At 37.2% G+C, this 19,034-nt stretch overlaps 1 protein-coding gene across 1 annotated transcript in view; it reads left to right on the top strand.

Annotated features, from left to right (window-relative positions):
• Positions 1 to 19,034, top strand: part of LOC132372237 (probable maltase-glucoamylase 2) — a 69,012-nt gene that overhangs the window by 48,862 nt on the left and 1,116 nt on the right. Inside the window, 4 exon segments of the mRNA XM_059934393.1 lie at positions 681 to 769; positions 8,199 to 8,248; positions 12,084 to 12,257; positions 13,571 to 14,198. Of these exon segments, the coding sequence (XP_059790376.1) occupies positions 681 to 769; positions 8,199 to 8,248; positions 12,084 to 12,257; positions 13,571 to 14,198 (941 nt within the window).

The raw sequence follows: 19,034 nt of genomic DNA, 5'->3' as shown, positions 1-19,034 counted from the left end.
AGAGACACACAAAACAAGGATAGTAACAACTCAGAAAGAGAGAAGTTAACTTTCACCCTTGTGCTGTAAAGCATGGTTTCCTAAGAAATAGGGCTCTGAACTGAGTCTTGAATAATAAATAGAATTTGAATGTATGAAGACAAGAGAAAGAGATGTTCTGGGAGGATTAAAGAACTAAAGATGAAAAATGAGTTGAATTTGGAGGATAGTAAACCATTCAGTTTAACTGGAGCACTGATAAGGGAGAGGGTTAAAAAAAATAAAATTCAAGCAGGTTAGTATCAGGTCATGGAGGGTTGTAAATGCAGGATAAGTACATTGCATTGTATTCTGTAGCAATCTGGAAGCTGCTAAAGGCTTTTTTTTTTTTTTTTGCAGGGGAGGGTGGTCTTCTTCCTAAAGAAGAAGTAGCTTCTTATATTACTTACAATATGTATATAAGTAAAGTGTATGTATTTGATTTTTGCAAGTTGAAGTTTTATCAGATATTTCATTAAAATGTAAATGTTTTATTCTGTTAGCTTTTAAGTATCTTTTATCTCACCTTATCTGTTTTTAGAATTTTATGTGTATTTTTAATGCATTTACTTTTTTCTGGATGAATAATATTTTCAACAGACGCTGTCCTTCATTCTTACAACCTACAATCTAGAGAAAAAAATAACTCTTTTTTTTTATAGCCGACAAAAATATATGGGATTGATTGTTGCTTTGGATGACAATGGGAGAGCTGAAGATCAGCTGTTCTGGGATGATGGACAAAACATTGGTGAGTATGAACTTTCCAGGGCCCCCATACAGCATTCAGCAAAACCATACCATAGAGGCTCAGGATATAATTGTCATGAACTGAAAACCTGTCTCTATTTCTACTACTATTAATAAAGCAATGCTGTTGGGAGAATTTTTGCAACTTTTGCCTGCTCATTTATATTACGTTGTAATTGTAATAGAAGGGTATGTGGTCCCTAACTTTGTAGGTTCATCAATCTGATGTTATGGGTTCATCCAGTGTGACTTTGTATAACTGTCTTGCTCTGATAAAAGAGTGTGGGTGAAAATATCAAGCTGACCATCCTTTCTCAGTGGTTCATAGACCTGCCTCTATTATTTGGGCCAGCCGTCTAGAACCAGGCACCATTTTCCTCCTAAGTAGGCCCACTCACGAGACAAATTAGAGCTTAGAAAATTTCCTCGTGTCCCAGAAATAGGGAATTAAATATTATCAGTGGATACTTATATCAATGAAATAGTGCTTTGTATGCTTTCTTTTTTTTTTTTAGCTGCGTTTTTTTTTATAGCTACTTTATTTATTTATTCATTTATTTTTGGCTGTGTTGGGTCTTCGGTTCGTGCGAGGGCTTTCTCCAGTTGCGGCAAGCGGGGGCCACTCTTCATCGCGGTGCGGGGACCGCTCTTCATCGCGGTGCGCGGGCCTTTCACTATCGCGGCCCCTCCCGTTGCGGGGCACAGGCTCCAGATGCGCAGGCTCAGCAGTTGTGGCTCACGGGCCCAGCCACTCCATGGCATGTGGGATCTTCCCAGACCAGGGCTCGAACCCGTGTCTCCTGCATTAGCAGGCAGACTCTCAACCACTGCGCCACCAGGGAAGCCCGCTTTGTATGCTTTCTTTCCCCAATCTAGGGATATGACAGTTTTACCTTAGATAATTGGTGTTCATCACTATAGTCGGAGCACCCTCTTCCTCAGGCATTTCTGTAGATTTACAGACACACTGTCACCAGCTGATGTCCATTTGCCAATACCTGTTACTGTGGACCAGAACATTCTAATCCTGTAACATGTAGCAGTTACTGAATTTATATCTTATTTTTCAATAGTAAAATATTTCTAAAGGTTTCCTCCTTTTGGTTTTCTTCACTATAAGGGTAAATATAGTCTCACTAAAGAAAACATTTTAAAGATAAAAAATTAGAAAATATCATTACTTAAAATAATCCTTAATTTTCTATATTGCTGAAAACATACTGCATACTTAATTTGTGAATCCTGTTTCTTTGCACTTAACATAATGACACAAATGTCTAGATACTATTTTATACACCTTATAAATACCCTTATGATTATCACATTCCGTTGAGAGGGTATACCATAATTTATCTAACTTTCTGTAGTTTTTCCCTATACAGGATACAGGGTGTTCTCAGTTTTTATTGTTATAACAACCATGAATATTAACCTTTGTTCATACTTCAGATTATTTCCATAGGGTAGATTCCTAAAAGTAAAATTATTGTTTTTTAATCAACTTGATTGAGTTGTATTTACGTAAGTAAAGTGTATCCATTTTAAGTGTACAGTTCTATAAGTTTTGACAAATGTATACAGTTGTTGCATAACCACCACCACAAAAAAGGTACAGAATATTTTCAAAACCACGAACCCCTTTTAATTCTTTCCAGCAAACTGCCCCCCACTCCTAATCCTCATTTCCAGGCCCTGACAACCACCGGTCTGCTTTCTGTCACTATAGATTAGATTTGTCTTTTCTAGGTTTTATGTAAATCGAATCATACAGTGTGCACTCTTTATGCGTTTAGCTTCTTTCGCTTAGCAAAATATTTTAAAAAATTTATCCATATTATTGCACGTAAAAGTTCATTACTCTTGACTCCTGAATAATAGTCCATCTTGTGGGAGTACCACAATTCATTTATCCATTTACTTATTGATAAATATTTTAGTTGTTTCGTATTTTTTTACCATTATGCACAATCTGCCATGGTTATTTGAGCATAAGTTACAAAATGACCATATGTTTTCACTTCTCTTGGGTGAAAACTTGGAAGTGGAATTGCTGGGCTGGATCATATGATAAGTGTATATTTAACTGTTGAAGAAAATGCCAAATTATTTTCTAAAGTGGCTGTACTATTTCCCATTACTAATAATACTAATTTAGAGTTCCAGTTTTCTACATCCTCACCAACACTTGGTGTTGTCAGTTTTCAAAATTTTAACCATTCTAGTAGGTGTATAGAGCATCTGTTTATGGACTTGATTTACATTTCCTTAATGTTGAGCATCTTATCATGCGTTCATTGGCTATTTGTATACCTTCTTATGTGAGGTATCAGTTTAAGTCCTTCATCCATTTTTTATTGTGTCATTTGTCTTTTCATTATTGAGTTCTACGAGTTATGTATTATACCAGTCTTTTATCAGATATATGATTTGTTCTCCCTGTCAGTGACTTGCCATTTCAATTCCATGATGGTGTCTTGCAAAGAGTAAATTTAATTTTGATAAAAATCCATTTATTCATGCTTTTCTTTTATGATTTGTGCTTCTTGTGTCTTGGCCTAAAAAGTGTTCTGGTATCAGTTCCAACATATGTGTATGTGGGTGTTTCTCCACACCAGCAAGCAATTCTGGGACACCAGCTGGATGTACTACAATTCAACTCAATTCTGACACTAATTACCTGGAGATAGTGTTAGATCGCACAGGTTAAGGGTTCAGTTTCACAGGACTTCCTTCTCCTGCCTTCCCCTCCCACTTCTGATGCCAGTTGCAAGTTTAGGTTGTCACCTGTGCTTCTGACTGACTGGCTATAAATCAGAGGTTCCCATGAACCCCTCCTCAGGTTTGATTAATTTGCTAGAGTGGCTAACAACCTCAGAGAAACATTTTGCTTACTAGTTTATGGGTTTAGTATACAAGGATACAACTCAGGAATAGCCAGACAGAAGAGATGCATAGGGCAAGGTATGTGGGAAGGGTTGCAGAGCTTCCCTGCCCTCTCCAGGTATGTCATCTCCCCACATCTCCACGTGTACACCAGCCCCTAAGCTCTCTGGATCTCTTCCTTTGGGTTTTTTTTTTTTTTTAATTTTTATTCGAGTATAGTTGCTTTACAATGTTTCTGCTGTACAGCAAAGTGAATCAGTTATATGTATACATATATCCACTCTTTTTTAGATTTCCTTCCCAATTAGGTCACCACAGAGCATTGCGTAGAGTTCCCTATGCTATACAGTAGGTCCTTATTAATTATCTATTTTATACATAGTACTGTATATATGTCAATCTTTGGGGTTTTTTTTGAAAGCTTCGTTACATAGGCGTGGTAATTAAATCACTGGCCATTGCCTATTGATGCAATCTTCAGCCTCTCTCCCCTCCCAGAAGTCTCAGGATGGGACTGAAAGTTTCAACCCTCAAATCACATGGTTGGTTCTCCTGGCAACCAGACACCATTCTGAGATGTTTTCCAAAAGTCACCTCATTAACATAATAAAAGACACCTTGCTTGCTCTCATGACTTGAAATCCCAAGGGTTTTAGGGCTCTATACCAGAAACTCCGATGAAGACCATATATATATTATTTATAATAAATCACAACATCACCTGGCCTAACCCAAGGTTACTAATATTTTCTCCTATATTTTTGGAAGTTTTACAGTTTTAGCTTTTACATTTAGAACCATCATCTCTTTAGTATTAAATTTTGTATGTATGTAATAGTCAAGGTTAATTTTTCCCCCATATATGTGTCCAGTTGATCAATCACTACCTCTTTTTTTTTTTGAATATTTATTTATTTATTTCCTTTTATTTTGTTGGCTGTGTCAGGTCTTACTTGCAGCATGCGGGATCTTTCCTTGTAGTGAACGGGCTCTTCACTGAGGCGTGCCGGCTTCTCTCTAGTTATGGAGTGTGGATTTTCTCTCTCTACTTGTGACGCGTGGGCTCCAGGGCGCGGGGGCTCTGTAGTTTATGGCATGCAGGCTTTCTCGTTGAGGCACGCGAGCTCAGTTGCCCCGCAGCATGTGGGATCTTAATTCCCCGACCAGGGATCGAACTGGCGTCCCCTGCATTACAAGGTGGATTCTTTACCATTGGACCACCAGGGAAGTCCCCAAACACCACCTTCTTGAAAACAGAATCTTTTTCCCTGTTGTATTATTTTGACACCGTTGTTAGCTATCAATAGGTTATACGTGGTTGAGAGTTTATTTTTGGATTATTTTTTCTATTGATCTATATGTTTATCCTTATGCCAATACCATACTGTCTTGACTAATGTAGTTTCAAAATTGTTTTGTCTATTGTAGCTCCTTTGAATTTCATATAAATTTTAAAGTCAACTTGTCAATACCTAACAAAAAAACTTGTTAGAATTTTAATTGAAATTGCATTGATTCTAAAGATAAATTTTGGGATATCTATCTATCTATATCATCTTAAATTACTTAGGTATTCTTTAATTACTCTCAGCAACGTTTTGTAATTTTCAGTGCATGGGTCTTACACATATTTTAAGTATATCCTAAGTATTTCTTAAGTTTTTGATGATGTTGCAAATGACACTTTAAATTTCTCTTCTTAGTGTATGGATAATACATTAGAAGCCTATACTCATTTAATACAGTATATAAGAGAGATGTTTTGTTGCTCATTTGTAGGTGGAACTGGCTAAATGGAGGGATATGAAGGAATTAGATTACTTTTGTTTTTAAAGTTCCATTCAGTCTTTGGACTTTTTTTTTTTTAAGTAAACTCTGTGGAGAGATATGTGGTATGTTGGAATTTAATAGATCTGGCTTTAAATACCATTTCAGTCATTTACTAGTTGTATGTCTTTTGGAAAGCTTTACGGCTGTATATCTTTCTGCCTACATTTCCTCAGCTTTTAAAATCTGCAAGACACTACTTATCATGTAGATTTTTTATGCGGATTTAGTTGATTTAATATAGAGAGAGCATTCCTGGCACATGGGTGCTGAATAAAATGTATCATTAATGTGCAAGATAAATAATAAAATTCCATTACAAGCTTTTAAGATATCTTACATTGAAATCACGGTAGTTAACATAACAACAAAAAGCCCAAAAATCAGAGAAAGGAGATTAACCAGCTACCCAAACCAGGCTGTAAGGGAGTGGGACTTGAACCTTATAAGAGAATAATATGCCCCAATGCCAATTTTTAAATTTAAGAACTGTATTTATTAATGGGCTAAGGTGTTCCCATCTATTAGGAGGTACATATTTTTTCCTTCAGTGAAGTCTATGTGAAAGATGAAATTTCAATCAAGAATTTGTTTGGTGAGCAAAAAATTATAGCAAAAAGAGTTAATGGCCAGTACCACACTGTCTTGATTACAGTTGCTTTGAAGTAACTTTCGTAATCAGGAAGCAAGAGTTCTCTAACTTTCTTCTTTTTTAAGAAAGTGCCTTTTTTTGGAGCAGGTTTTCTCGACCTTGATCATATTGACATTTGGGACTAGATAATTCTTTGTTATTGGTGGTGGCTGAACTGTTAATTATACAATGTTTAACAACAGCCCTGCCCTTTACCCACTAGATGCCAGAAGCGTTCCCCCAGCCCCATGATGCTAACAACCAAATATGTCTCTAGATACTGCTAGATGTTTCACCAGCAGAATTACTGCTGTTTGAGAACCAATGTTTTAAGGGAATCTAGAGTCCTTTTATATAGCTTGGACTGATTAGACTAGATGATTGATATTGTATTGGATTTATAGCACCACAGTTAGTGTGTAAAAATCAGCTCCCTATGAGCAATATATTTGAAAAATATGAGGGAAAAAACCAATTTTCTATAAAATTGTAGGTTCCTACAACAAGTATATTTTAGCCTCAAAGTTAAAAATCAATAGTCCCTGAAAGTTTTAAACTTTTTACACTTTTTAAGATCTATAGAGAAGCATTTTGCCCTTTTTCACCAGACCTAGAAATTAAAATTTAAAATACGAAGATACAGTATAAGTATAGATTTGATTTAATTTTTCTCTTAACTGATTTGTAATTATTTGTTAAACTTTACTTAGGTTTAAGGAGATTCAATAGCTAGGTCAAGGTTAATCTTAAATCACCTGTATTAACAGAATCCCATTCTTTAAAACTTTTAAATTAAAACTGCTAAAAGAGGCTATGGTATTTGCTTAGGTTACATTTTCTAGCCAAAGCTAAATTTAAAAATATGGGTTTATAATTGTTTCCACAAGAGTGTAGGTAAGTTAGAAAACAAAGATCATTATTAGTTCAGGGAGAGACTATGCTGGAATATTGGTTAGAGATGGAATGTTGACAAGGGCCAAGAATAGAACATGAAAGGAAAATGACTTTTAAGAAATAGGAGTTAAAGGAGCCACATGAGGAGAATGAGTAAAGTAGACATCAACTAAGGAGTATTTCAAGGAGGAGATGTGTGGGCAAAGAGGCTAAAAATCTTGAACATCATGATGAGATATTTAAATTTAATATACTCTGTCACTGGTGATTTTGAAAGGACCAGATTCAGTGAAAAAAAAGAAACACAGGAGCTGAAGAGTGGTAGTTATAGGATTGAATTATGAGTTGAACACACAGATGTAACAAGCAGAGGCTACCTTTTTTGAGACATGTGACACTAAAAAGGAGATGTCATGGTAGCTTGGTACAGAGAGCATCAGAATGGAGTGCTCTGGAGTATAATTGGGACCTGTAAGAGCAGCAAGAGTATGGAGAAGAATTGATGGCATAAGTTATATACAGGGAGGGGAGCTTAGAATCTGGAACACTGTGGAAGGATGAGCTAAGAGTAGGGAGAGAAGAATAAAGAAGATGAAGATGATGATGACTTTGGTGATAATCATGAAACAACAAATTTTGAGCACTTATTCTGCACAAGTAGCATGTTGTAGACCTCATTGCTATGAGCTAGGTACTATTATTATCTCCATTCTACAGATGATGAAATATTAAGTAACTTGCCTGAGTTTGCACAGTAATACAAAAGTGGAGATATGAATCCATGTCAGTCTGACTTGTGAGCCTGAATTCCTAACCACTCTCCTCAGCTTTGAGCCTTTATCATCACAGCCATGTGAATTCTCATGGCTGTGTGCTTGCCGTGTAGGCACAGAAAAAAGCAATCAGTAGCCTCCATGCTTTTTCACCTATGCTGTCTATTCTTAGTTCAATCCAGATTATCTTGTATTTACAACCTCCTGATGCTCACCTCAAAACACCCTCTTCTATATGTACATCTCCACACTAACCTGGGGTAAAATATTCCCTCAGCTACTATCTTTAGTGCTCCTCAGCGAGGTCATGATTATCTTGATCAGTAATTGTGATCCCACTGAAATATTTTCTGACTGTATGCAAGATTATCTGCTATTGTTGAAACAATGAGTAGTTGCTTATTCTTTCTTCTTGTTTGCAGATACCTATGAAAATAGAAACTATTTCTTGGCAAACTTTATAGCAGCTCAGGTAAGACTGTTTTATTGAATTTTATAAATCCTTTCCCAGTTAGCTACAGATTAAACATTATCAGTGAACTGTATAAATATAATATCCCCCATCTTGCTGCCTTTACATTTATTTATTTATTTATTTATTTATGGCTGTGTTGGGTCTTCGTTTCTGTGCTAGGGCTTTCTCTAGTTGTGGCAAGCGGGGGCCACTCTTCATCGCAGTGCGCGGGCCTCTCACTATCGCGGCCTCTCTTGTTGCGGAGGACAGGCTCCAGACGCGCAGGCTCAGTAATTGTGGCTCACGGGCCCAGTTGCTCCGCGGCATGTGGGATCCTCCCAGACCAGGGCTCGAACCCGTGTCCCCTGCATTGGCAGGCAGATTCTCAACCACTGCACCACCAGGGAAGCCCTGCCTTTACATTTATAAATCAGGTCTGTTGACATTAAAATAAGGAAGAAACAGTTCTTATTTTGACAATTGTCCAGTATACCATCACTCTATGAAAAGAAACTTGTAATTCATATAATGCTGGGGAAAAAAATGAGTCCTTAAATGTATAACATGTTTTTAGGAGATGAGACATTTTCTGGCTGATAAAATTTTGAAGGATAAATGCTAGATCAGCTATCTGTTGCACAACAATGGTGCATAAAAAACAACCTCAAAACTTCAGCGGCATGTAACAATTAATGCTTATTTAGCTCATAAGTTTGCAGCGTTCAAATGATCTAAGCTGGACTTGGCTGATCTTGACTGGCTCATATCCATGTGCAATCATTCATGGGAATGTTAGGCTGCTTGGATGATCACCTGTCCGGAGGGGGCAGTCACATACTGGGGAGTCAGCTGGCTCTTGGATGATCTAAAATGGCCTTATGGGCAGGTCTGAGCATGACCTATTCATGATTGTGCAAGAGGGCAAAAATAGAAGTGGAAATGCCTGAGTGCTTTTTAAAATCTCCATTTGCATTAAGTTGACTAATAGGCAAAGTCACATAGCCAACCCCAGAGACAAAGGTGGGATAGAATACCCCATCCAGAGAGGGAGGGCATTGCAAAATTACATGGAAAAGGGTATGGATAGGGAGGGGTGAACGATTGGAGACAATAATACAATCAATCTACGAGGCACGTTAAATGATTCCATGGATAATCTATATAATTCCAGTTAGAGTAGGAGGATCACTCTCTGTCAAATCAATAATCTGCTTCTCTGTAATTTTTTTTTTTTTTTAATAAATTTATTTATTTATTTATTTTTGGCTGCGTTGGGTCTTCGTTGCTGCGTGCGGGCTTTCTCTAGTTGTGGCAAGTGGGGGCTACTCTTTGTTGTGGTGCACGGGCTTCTCATTGCGGTGGCTTCTCTTGTTGCGGAGCACAGGCTCTAGGCGCGCGGGTTTCAGTAGTTGTGGCACGTGAGCTCAGTAGTTGTGGCTCGCGGGCTCTAGAGCTCAGGCTCAGTAGTTGTGGCGCACGGGCTTAGTTGCTCCGCGGCATGTGGGATCTTCCTGGACCAGGGCTCGAACCCGTGTCCCCTGCATTGGCAAGCAGGTTCTTAACCACTGTGCCACCAGGGAAGTCCCGCTTCTCTGTAATTTTTACCTGTGGATTTAACTAAGGAATAGTATAACACAAATCTATTGGGTTTTTTCTACATAACCATGCTTCAAGTATTTGCAGGTATCTGTCATTATGTTTATTCTGTCTTCTCTTCTTGGAATTACACATCTCCAGGCTAACTTCATACTTCCTCTGTTTTGTGCTTATACTGGTTTCCAGATTTGATTATTCTGTCTGGACTAAAATTAGTCTAGATTTCTCTTAAAGCAGGGTGCCCAGGATTGAGAGATTATTTTAGAGCTACATTATGGTATACAATAAGATAGCCACTAGCCTCATGTGGCTATTGAGCATTTGAAATATGACTAGCTTAATTTGAGATATTTAAAAGATTATAAAATATCTCATTAATATTTTATGTTAAATATATGTTAAAATAATAATATTTGGGATATACTGGGTTAAATAAAACATATTTTCAAATCAGTTTCTCCTATTTCTCTTTCCTTTTTAAAAGTGTGGCTATGAGAAAATGTTAAATTACATGTGTGGTTTGCATTACACTTCTATAGGACAGCATGGACTTCCTACTGCAAAAAAGACAACCTCAAAACCTCAGTGGCATGCAACAATAAACACTTACTTAGTTCATTGCCTAACTCTTATGTCCTTTTAGCTAGACTCTGTTTTCTTACTGTTATTGCTTCATACTATGTTAATTTTTTAAACACATGTATCAAATTGTTTTCATAGACATGATTATTAGGTCATGCCGTCTCCATCCTGCATTTGCCTTTTTGAAACTAAACGTAAGACTCTGTATACTAATTAAGTATGTAACTTCTCTGTTCTCAATTTAAGAAAAGATGAATTGAAGATTATATGTTTTTCCTCTGAACATATTTTCTAAGGTCTATAATGTTGATCTGGAAGTCCTGAATTTTAGTTCTATTTCTACTGCTAAATAGTTATTCAACCTAGGGAAGATATTTCTCCTGTTTAATCTGTTTCTTAATTATAAAACATTAGGTTTCCCATAAATAGTTTTTACCTCTAAAACCCTCTCCTTCTGTTACTCCAAAGTAGTGATAAATGGATTCTTATTTCTATGTGATATTTGATGGAATTTTTCCTAAGGATCAGTGGCTTGAAGTGAAAGAGAGCTTCCCTTGGGTGTAATTGTTATCAATGGTATTCTGGCTGGTATGAGGTTATGGGGGTTGGGGGCTGATTTGTAGCATTCACTGATTTTCTGTGGTGTAAATACTCCCATCATTTTAGCCAATTTCAAGCTACTGACTGGCTTGCAAAATTCCAGGCAATTATAGGCTCTCCCAAATCACTAAGAGCTAGCTCCAGCATACCCATTTACTTCATGTTATATTCCCTTTTCTTCATTTTCTCTAGATTGCTATCAGAGTGGAGGAGTTTATAGCTTCACTTTACTACAACTGGCTCCTTATTGATTGCCTAAAATCTTCATCATCTTATCTTACATACTTAACCAGTAATTTCTCTGCTTAGCGCCCTTTGTTCTGTGCCTTTATTTAGTGTGTCTGTGCCTCCCTCCACCCCATTCCCTTTTCCGATTCATTTTGTCTTTGTAAACTCCATCCATCCTCCCAGGCCTTCTCAAGTTGCATGTCCTTCCTAAGTCCTTTCTTGACAACCCTATTCCCACGGTGATTTTTTTCTTTCTCTTAATACCCATAACAAATATTCATGATGATTTTCATTTAGGCCTTAATCATGCACCACCTCATGACCTCTCTCATATTATTGTAATCCTTGTGTTGATACTTAAAACAGTTCATGATTTAGGTAAGTTCCTATATTTGTTGCAAACTGTCCTTTGCCTAGGGACTGTTTGCCATAATTCTTTGTTCAACCTGTGTTAACTCATACAGTACTATGCACATAGGCCCATCATGATTCCAACCATATAAATGTCCTTTAGCTATGTGGCCTTGAACTTCTCATTTCTTCTCCCAGAGCCTCAGTTTCCTCATCTGTAAAACAAAAATAATGATGCTTTCTTTTCAAAATCATTGTAATAATTAGTAACAATATAGGTAAAATATCTTTCATAACGTTGATACACAAACCTATTTTTGGCACCTCAAATTTATTGTCGCAAGTACTCAAGAAGTTGGTCTTCATGAACTATTTAAGAAAAAAAACAGCAAGCCAGTACAATAGTAATTTGAGATTTTTAAAAACATTTTAATATGGAATAAAGTCTATTGACATAGGTATTATGTACTTTTTCCTCTTTATACATTCTTTGAAGAACGTATTGCAAACCCAGACTGTACACAATAAGTATTTGAGTGACTCTAATTCACTGAAAGTTGGATATATTAGAATCTGGGGCATAAACCCTACTTAAGTAACACAAGTCACTTCCACCTATGACAACCAACAATTCACAGTGATAAATTTCAAGAGTGACCCTTACAATCAGGTATGTCTCAAAGGAATATTATCATATCATACATTAATTTTATTTTTTTGCAAAGTTATTAGCACTATTATTATCATTGTTATATTTACTTATATTTGAAAGGTTATAGATATGTGCAATAGATATGTAGTTGCAAGTGTTGAACCGTATTGTAACATGCACATTAGTGATCTTCCCAGTATAGTCCAGGGATCAATGATCAATGGGCTGATGAAATCCTTCCCATGCGTGTCCCAAAGAAATTGTGCTATGTGTTAAGGTTGGTCTCCCAGGCTAGTGCAACAGAACTTACTTATTTCTGTGACGGAGGCTAAAACAAAGGAAAGAGTGATCCTCTGAAATTGTTGGAGATTTTCCCCCACTTTTCTAAAATTACTCATATCCCTGGTTGAATCGATAGATCTTATATGTTTGTGAAAATTGGCAGTAAACTGTGGTAATCCTCAAAATGAATATGTTCCACCAGTGGTGTGAGATAAGATTATCTGGTTAGTAAAACAGAATGACATAAATAGCAGACCCTACTGGGCCCTCTAGGGGAGTCTGCTTTGGTTTCTAGAGCCAACTAATGGGAAGATGAATTACCCATAGAGGTACCCACAGAGGTAAAATACCCCACTATAGAACACTAGACCTATTATAAATATGGTTCCTAACACATAGGGGGTAGTCTAGAAAAGTGACAAGCATTAGTTCCTGTTTTCTAAAAGGTGAAAAAAAGAGTGTCCTGCTGGTATTTGGAGTTTGGAAAATGACCCTCTTGAATACTCACATAGATTTTCTCTCCATGGTCTCTTCTCGTTAGGTACTTCAAAACATTTTTCCTGAACTATACTGAATTCAAAACCACCCATTGCAAGTTATTACTTCCAGTTAAGATGATGCAGAAAATCTTTCAATACCTTTTTTTGGGGACACTTTGTAGCATGTCAGATGCCTATTATGTGCTAGGTTCTATATTAGGTGTTGGGATGATGAAACATGAAAACAGGCAGGTTAAATCTAGTGACAAAATAAAGAGACTTTTATAAACATTGGTTTCAATCAAAACTGCAAATACTTGTGAGCAATATGGTTCTGAATAAATGAAGTGGAAAGAAAGATTCCAGCATAGGGATTATACACACAGCACGTGTCTCTATATTTATCTGTCAGAACCATCGGGGCCTGAAATGGAATCTTCATATCCTTCTGTTACTGTCTGGGAAAAGAATGAATATATCTTTTTTTGTTATATTGTAATTTGAGGCATAACTTAAGTGTGATGTTTAAGAAGTTCTAAAATACCAACTTTATCTCTTCTTTTCTGGCAGACACTAACTATTCAATTGACTGATGAGATTATCAGCCTGGAAAAGTTAACTGAGGTTGCTTGGATTCACGGTGGTCCTATAGTTTCTACTACACCTATGACAAATACCTTCCCAATGAGTTCTTTATATCCTTCTACTACTAAGCCTACTACTTCTGAGACTATTAACACTAGTTCTTCTACTTCAAGTACTATTACTGAATGCACTACTGTTACTCTTCCTGTCACAACCATGCCTTTCCCAACAAGTGCTGCTGAAGTTTCAACTGGTACTACTGTTCCTAATACCACTACATCTTCCCCTACAAATACTACTGCTGATAGCACTAATGTTACTCTTCCTGTCACAACCACTCCTCTCCCAACAAGCGCTGCTGAAGTTTCAACTGGTACTACTGTTCCTAATACCATTACATCTTCCCCTGCAAATACTACTACTGATAGCACTAATGTTACTCTTTCTGTCACAACCACTCCTTTCCCAGCAAACACTATTGATGTTTCAACTGGTACTATGGTTCCTAATAACACTACATCTTCCCCTACAAATACTACTGCTGATAGCACTAATGTTACTCTTCCTGTCACAAACATGCCTTTCCTAACAAGTGCTGCTGAAGCTACAACTGGTACTAGTTGTCTTCTATTAAACCAGACATTAAACAGATTTACAAATTATAAAATAATGTCATTCTTTTCACTAACTTTTTTTTTGCTTTGGAAAATATAGTGGTCTTTCATTAAAAATATATTATTTGTGTCAACATGCACTTGATTTTTTTAATGAACAAAGAAATAAATATTTTACTAATGACTCAATTTTAATTTCGAATGCAGCAAATATTAGTAGATATAATCCACCCAAACAAAGCACAGGGTCTTCACTAAATTTGACAGTAAAGAGATCCTGAGACCAAAGAGTTTGAGAATCACTTCCCTAGGACAAAAATAGCCTAGTTTCACTCTCAGGTCCTGGTCAAATATACTATGAACATGAAACAAAACAAAAATCATCATTCTAAACTTTATCAATGGACTTGATCACAGGCTCCCTCACTTGTATGTTTACTGAGGGAGCTCCAGGGCACTTGTCTTATTGGCACCACAAACCATGATCCCGGACAAAGGGCTCTGCGTCCTAAGGCACACGGGATCCTGCTGCCAGCCCACCACACCGGAGCAGATTCATTGGCTAAAGGCATGCCTGAAGGCACTTGGGATTTGGAACACCGAGGGGGAATTTGTTCAACCATAGTTCTATAGTTACTGAACTCCAGTCCCTTTGTGTATAGAAATGGGCTGTAACCGCACGTGTGGAATTCTGAAAAGGGAAGTACTCCTGAAAACAGAACAACAGCCAACAACAAAAACAACAAACAAAGAGCTTTATTTAGAATAGATAATCAACAAGGATCCACTGTGTAGCACAAGGAACTCTGCTCAATATTCTGTAATAACCTAAATGGGAAACGAATTTGAAAAAGGATGCACATGTATATGTGTAACCGAATCACTTTGCTGTGCATCTGAAACTAACCCAACATTGTTAATCAACTATATAAGATAAAAATTAAAAAAAACAAAAATGAAAAATTATAATCACAACAACAACAAACACACACGAAAAAGAAGACCCGGGCTTACTTCAGACATTTGAAGAAACTTGAGAATTGAAACTCCAGTCCATGTACAAGATGTGGCCCTGGAACCAGGTTCAGAAAACCGGGAGAGGGAAGAGGTGAAAGCAAATGTCAGTTTGCTGCGTCTGAGTCTTGAGCTTTGCTGGTGCCTGTGCTTACGTTAGTCCCTGACACATACGGTCGCCTCCATCGGACCAGTTCTAAGAGTACCACCTGTTCCAAGTTGGCGCAGAGGCCACTGCTTCAGATGGATTCCCCTTTCCTTTACTTGCCTCAGATTCCCCATCTACCAGGTTGAGTAAACATTGGAACTGCAATGTACATGGAAATGCTTTTCAGTCTGTAAAATGCTATACAAAGGTTTATTATTATTATCATTATTATATAATTGCCTTGAGTGTTCTTATATCTAAGCTTTTTCTTCTTCTTCCCCTTGGATTTCCTGATAGCAGAGCAGTTTCTCCTCAGTGCAGATACTTTATAATAAGGCTATTCTATTTTTAGTTTTTTAAGGAACCTCCATACTGTTCTCCATAGTGGCTCTCTCAATTTACATTCCCACCAACAGTGCAAGAGGATTTCCTTTTCTCCACACCCTCTCCAGCATTTATTGTTTGTAGATTTTTTGATGATGGCCATTCTGACCCGTGTGAGGTGATACCTCGTTGTAGTTTTGATTTGCATTTCTCTAATGATTAGTGATGTTGAACATCCTTTCATGTGTTTGTTGGCAATCTGTATATCTTCTTTGGAGAAATGTCTATTTAGGTCTTCTGCCCATTTTTGGGTTGGGTTGTTTGTTTTTTTGATATTGAGCTGCTTATAAATTTTGGAGATTAATCCTTTGTCAGTTGCTTCATTTGCAAATATTTTCTCCCATTCTGAGAGTTGTCTTTTCATCTTGTTTATGTTGTCCTTTGCTGTGCAGACCCAGCAATCCCACTACTGGGCATATAGCCTGAGAAAACCATAATTCAAAAAGAGTCATGTACCACAATGTTCATTGCAGCTCTATTTACAATAGCCAGGACATGGAAGCAACCTAAGTGTCCATCGACAGATGAATGGATAAAGAAGATGTGGTGTTTACATACAATAGAATATTACTCAGCCATAAAAAGAAATGAAATCAAGTTATTTGTAGTGAGGTGGATGGACGTAGAGTCTGTCATACTGAGTAAAGTAAGTCAGAAAGAGTAAAACAAATACCATATGCTAACACATATATATGGAATCTGAAAAAAAAAAAAAGGTTCTGAAGAACCTAGGGGCAGGACAGGAATAAAGACGCAGACATAGAGAATGGACTTGAGGACACGGGGAGGGGGAAGGGTAAGCTGAGATGAAGTGAGAGAGTGGCATGGACATATATACACTACCAAATGTAAAATAGATAGCTAGTGGGAAATAGCACAGGGCAATCAGCTTGGTGCTTTGTGACCACCTAGAGGGGTGGGATGGGGAGGATGGGAAGGAGATGCAAGAGGGAGGAGATACGGGGATATGTGTATATGTATAGCTGATTCACTTTGTTATAAAGCAGAAACTAACACACCATTGTAAAGCAATACTCCAATTTATACTCCAATAAAGATGTTAAAAAATATATAAGGCTATTCTGAGTCTCCTTTTTCAAACTGAAGTTTTGTAAAGGAAAGGTGTTCTCCAGATGTTCCCCAGATGTGTCTCTAGTATGTCCCAAACTGTGCTTCTGGGGAAAAGGTTTTGTTTTTGTTTGTGGTTTTTTGTTTTTTTTTTTAGCTGGGACAAAATGTTTCACTGTTAAATAATGTCCATCTTTCCTCACTTTACAAAATAATAGGTTAATGGATATAGTTATCCTAATTTTATAATATTTTTTCTATAATTTTTCTTAAGCTTTTTATACTTGCTAATATTCACATGTTGCCTTCTAAGAGATCTAGCTGAGAACAAAATGTATGAACAAATAACAGACAAGAACAATTTTGACATAGCCAGTATAGTTCATACGGACTGTGTGTGTGTATGTGTGTGTGTAAGTTCATGCACATTATTTTATATGGGAAACATCATATTTTCTGCCAGTGAAATTAATCCAAGCTTGCAGACTGGAGGTTCTCTGCTCAGAGTGGTCAAAAACTCTTGCTTGGAAAAGCTGACATTTTTCTAAATTGACTTTTTTTTCTAGGTAACTGTGTGCCTTTAAAAAAAAAGTTGCTCCATTTTCATACTCTTTTTGTATAGATCTTATGCTTGTTTCTTTTTTTAAAATTAACATTTTTATTTTGAAATAAGTGTGGAGAAAAGTTGCAGAAATAGTATAAAAACTTCATTATATTCTTCACCCAGATTTCCCAAATATTATCCATAAACTATAAATTATTTACCATATTTCCTCTCTCACACACGTGCACACGTATGTATAATTTGAGAGTTTGTAGACACAATGTCTCAACATCACAAAATGCTTTAGTGTGTATTTCCTAAAACACAAGGACATATTCTTACATAACCACAATATAATCAGCCAAGTCAGGAAGTTAACGTTCATACAATGCCACCATCTAAGGCACACACGTTAGTCAAATTTCACCAATCATCCCAATAATGTTCTTTACAAAAAACACTAAACAACAACAATGACAACAGCAACAGGTAGTAATTTGGATGAGGAGCACATGGTGCATTTACTTTAACTGGATTTTTGTTTTTCAGTTTACTGTGGAACTATACCTCAGCCCCTCTTTTTCCTTCTTGATTTTGACATTTTCACAATTACAAGTCAGATCTTTGTAGACTATTCCTCATTTGGGGTTTGTCTAATATTTCCTCATGATTATACTGAGGTTGTACATTTCTTGGACAGATATAACATAGAATTGATGTTATGTGTTTCCTGGTACGCCTGTCAGGAGGCACGTGATGTCTGTTTGTCCATGATTGGTGATGTTAATTGGCTTACTTCCTTGAGGTGATGTCTGCCAGGCCTCTCTATCGTAAAATTACTATTTCCTCTCATCATAATTAATAAATATATAATAAGGAGATACTTTGAGGCTATGTAGCTATTGGGTTACTCTCCTATTTTGTCACCCATTGATGATTCTTGTCTGATTCAATTTATTACTGTACATTTATTAAATGGTGATTTTCTAACCACATTTTTTTCTCTATATTCATTACTTGGCATTAAAAGAGCTCTTCTTTCTTTGCTATTTATTTTTTGAGTGATGCTTGGTAGATAACTTCTTCCCTGAGCACCCCCAGATGCACCCCTTCTCTGAGATCCCCACACACCCTCACAATTCAGCAACTAAAAGTCTAACTCTTGGAAATCAGGGGGCTTCCAGGGCTCCTCTTCACTGGTGTTCACTTGGACTGGTCAGTGCCTGTGCTGTGGCTTCAATATGTGAAGCCAGAATGGGATTCCTGCCCATCCAGGAAATAGACCAGTTAAGAGCAATTGAACTTCTGGTTCAGTGGTCCTCAATCTCGGATGCATATTGGAAGCACCTGGAGAACTTAATCATTCACTAATGCCTGGACGCTTCTCCCATCACCCAGGTGACTCTGATATGCTGTCAAGGTTGGGTGTCACTGCCGTGGTGGAGCAGTGGAGTTGGGGAGCTTTCTTGTTCGTCTCAGCTAAGTATAGCAGGAATTTAAACGTGATGAGAATTCTAACAAACAGGAGTAAGAAACTAAGTTATCAGCTTCATGAAGGAGAGGGAGACAGAGAGACAGGGGAAGGAGGAAGAAGCAGAAGGAGGAGGAGACAAATAGAAGAGATGGGAAGAGAGGAGAGAGGGAGGGAGAAATGGGGCAAAATATAAACAATGGATA

This window comes from Balaenoptera ricei, chromosome 9 (assembly GCF_028023285.1).
Source record: "Balaenoptera ricei isolate mBalRic1 chromosome 9, mBalRic1.hap2, whole genome shotgun sequence".
Lineage (NCBI taxonomy): Eukaryota > Metazoa > Chordata > Mammalia > Artiodactyla > Balaenopteridae > Balaenoptera > Balaenoptera ricei.
The sequence above is the reverse complement of the archived record's forward strand: the minus strand, read 5'-3'. Positions and strand labels throughout refer to the sequence as shown.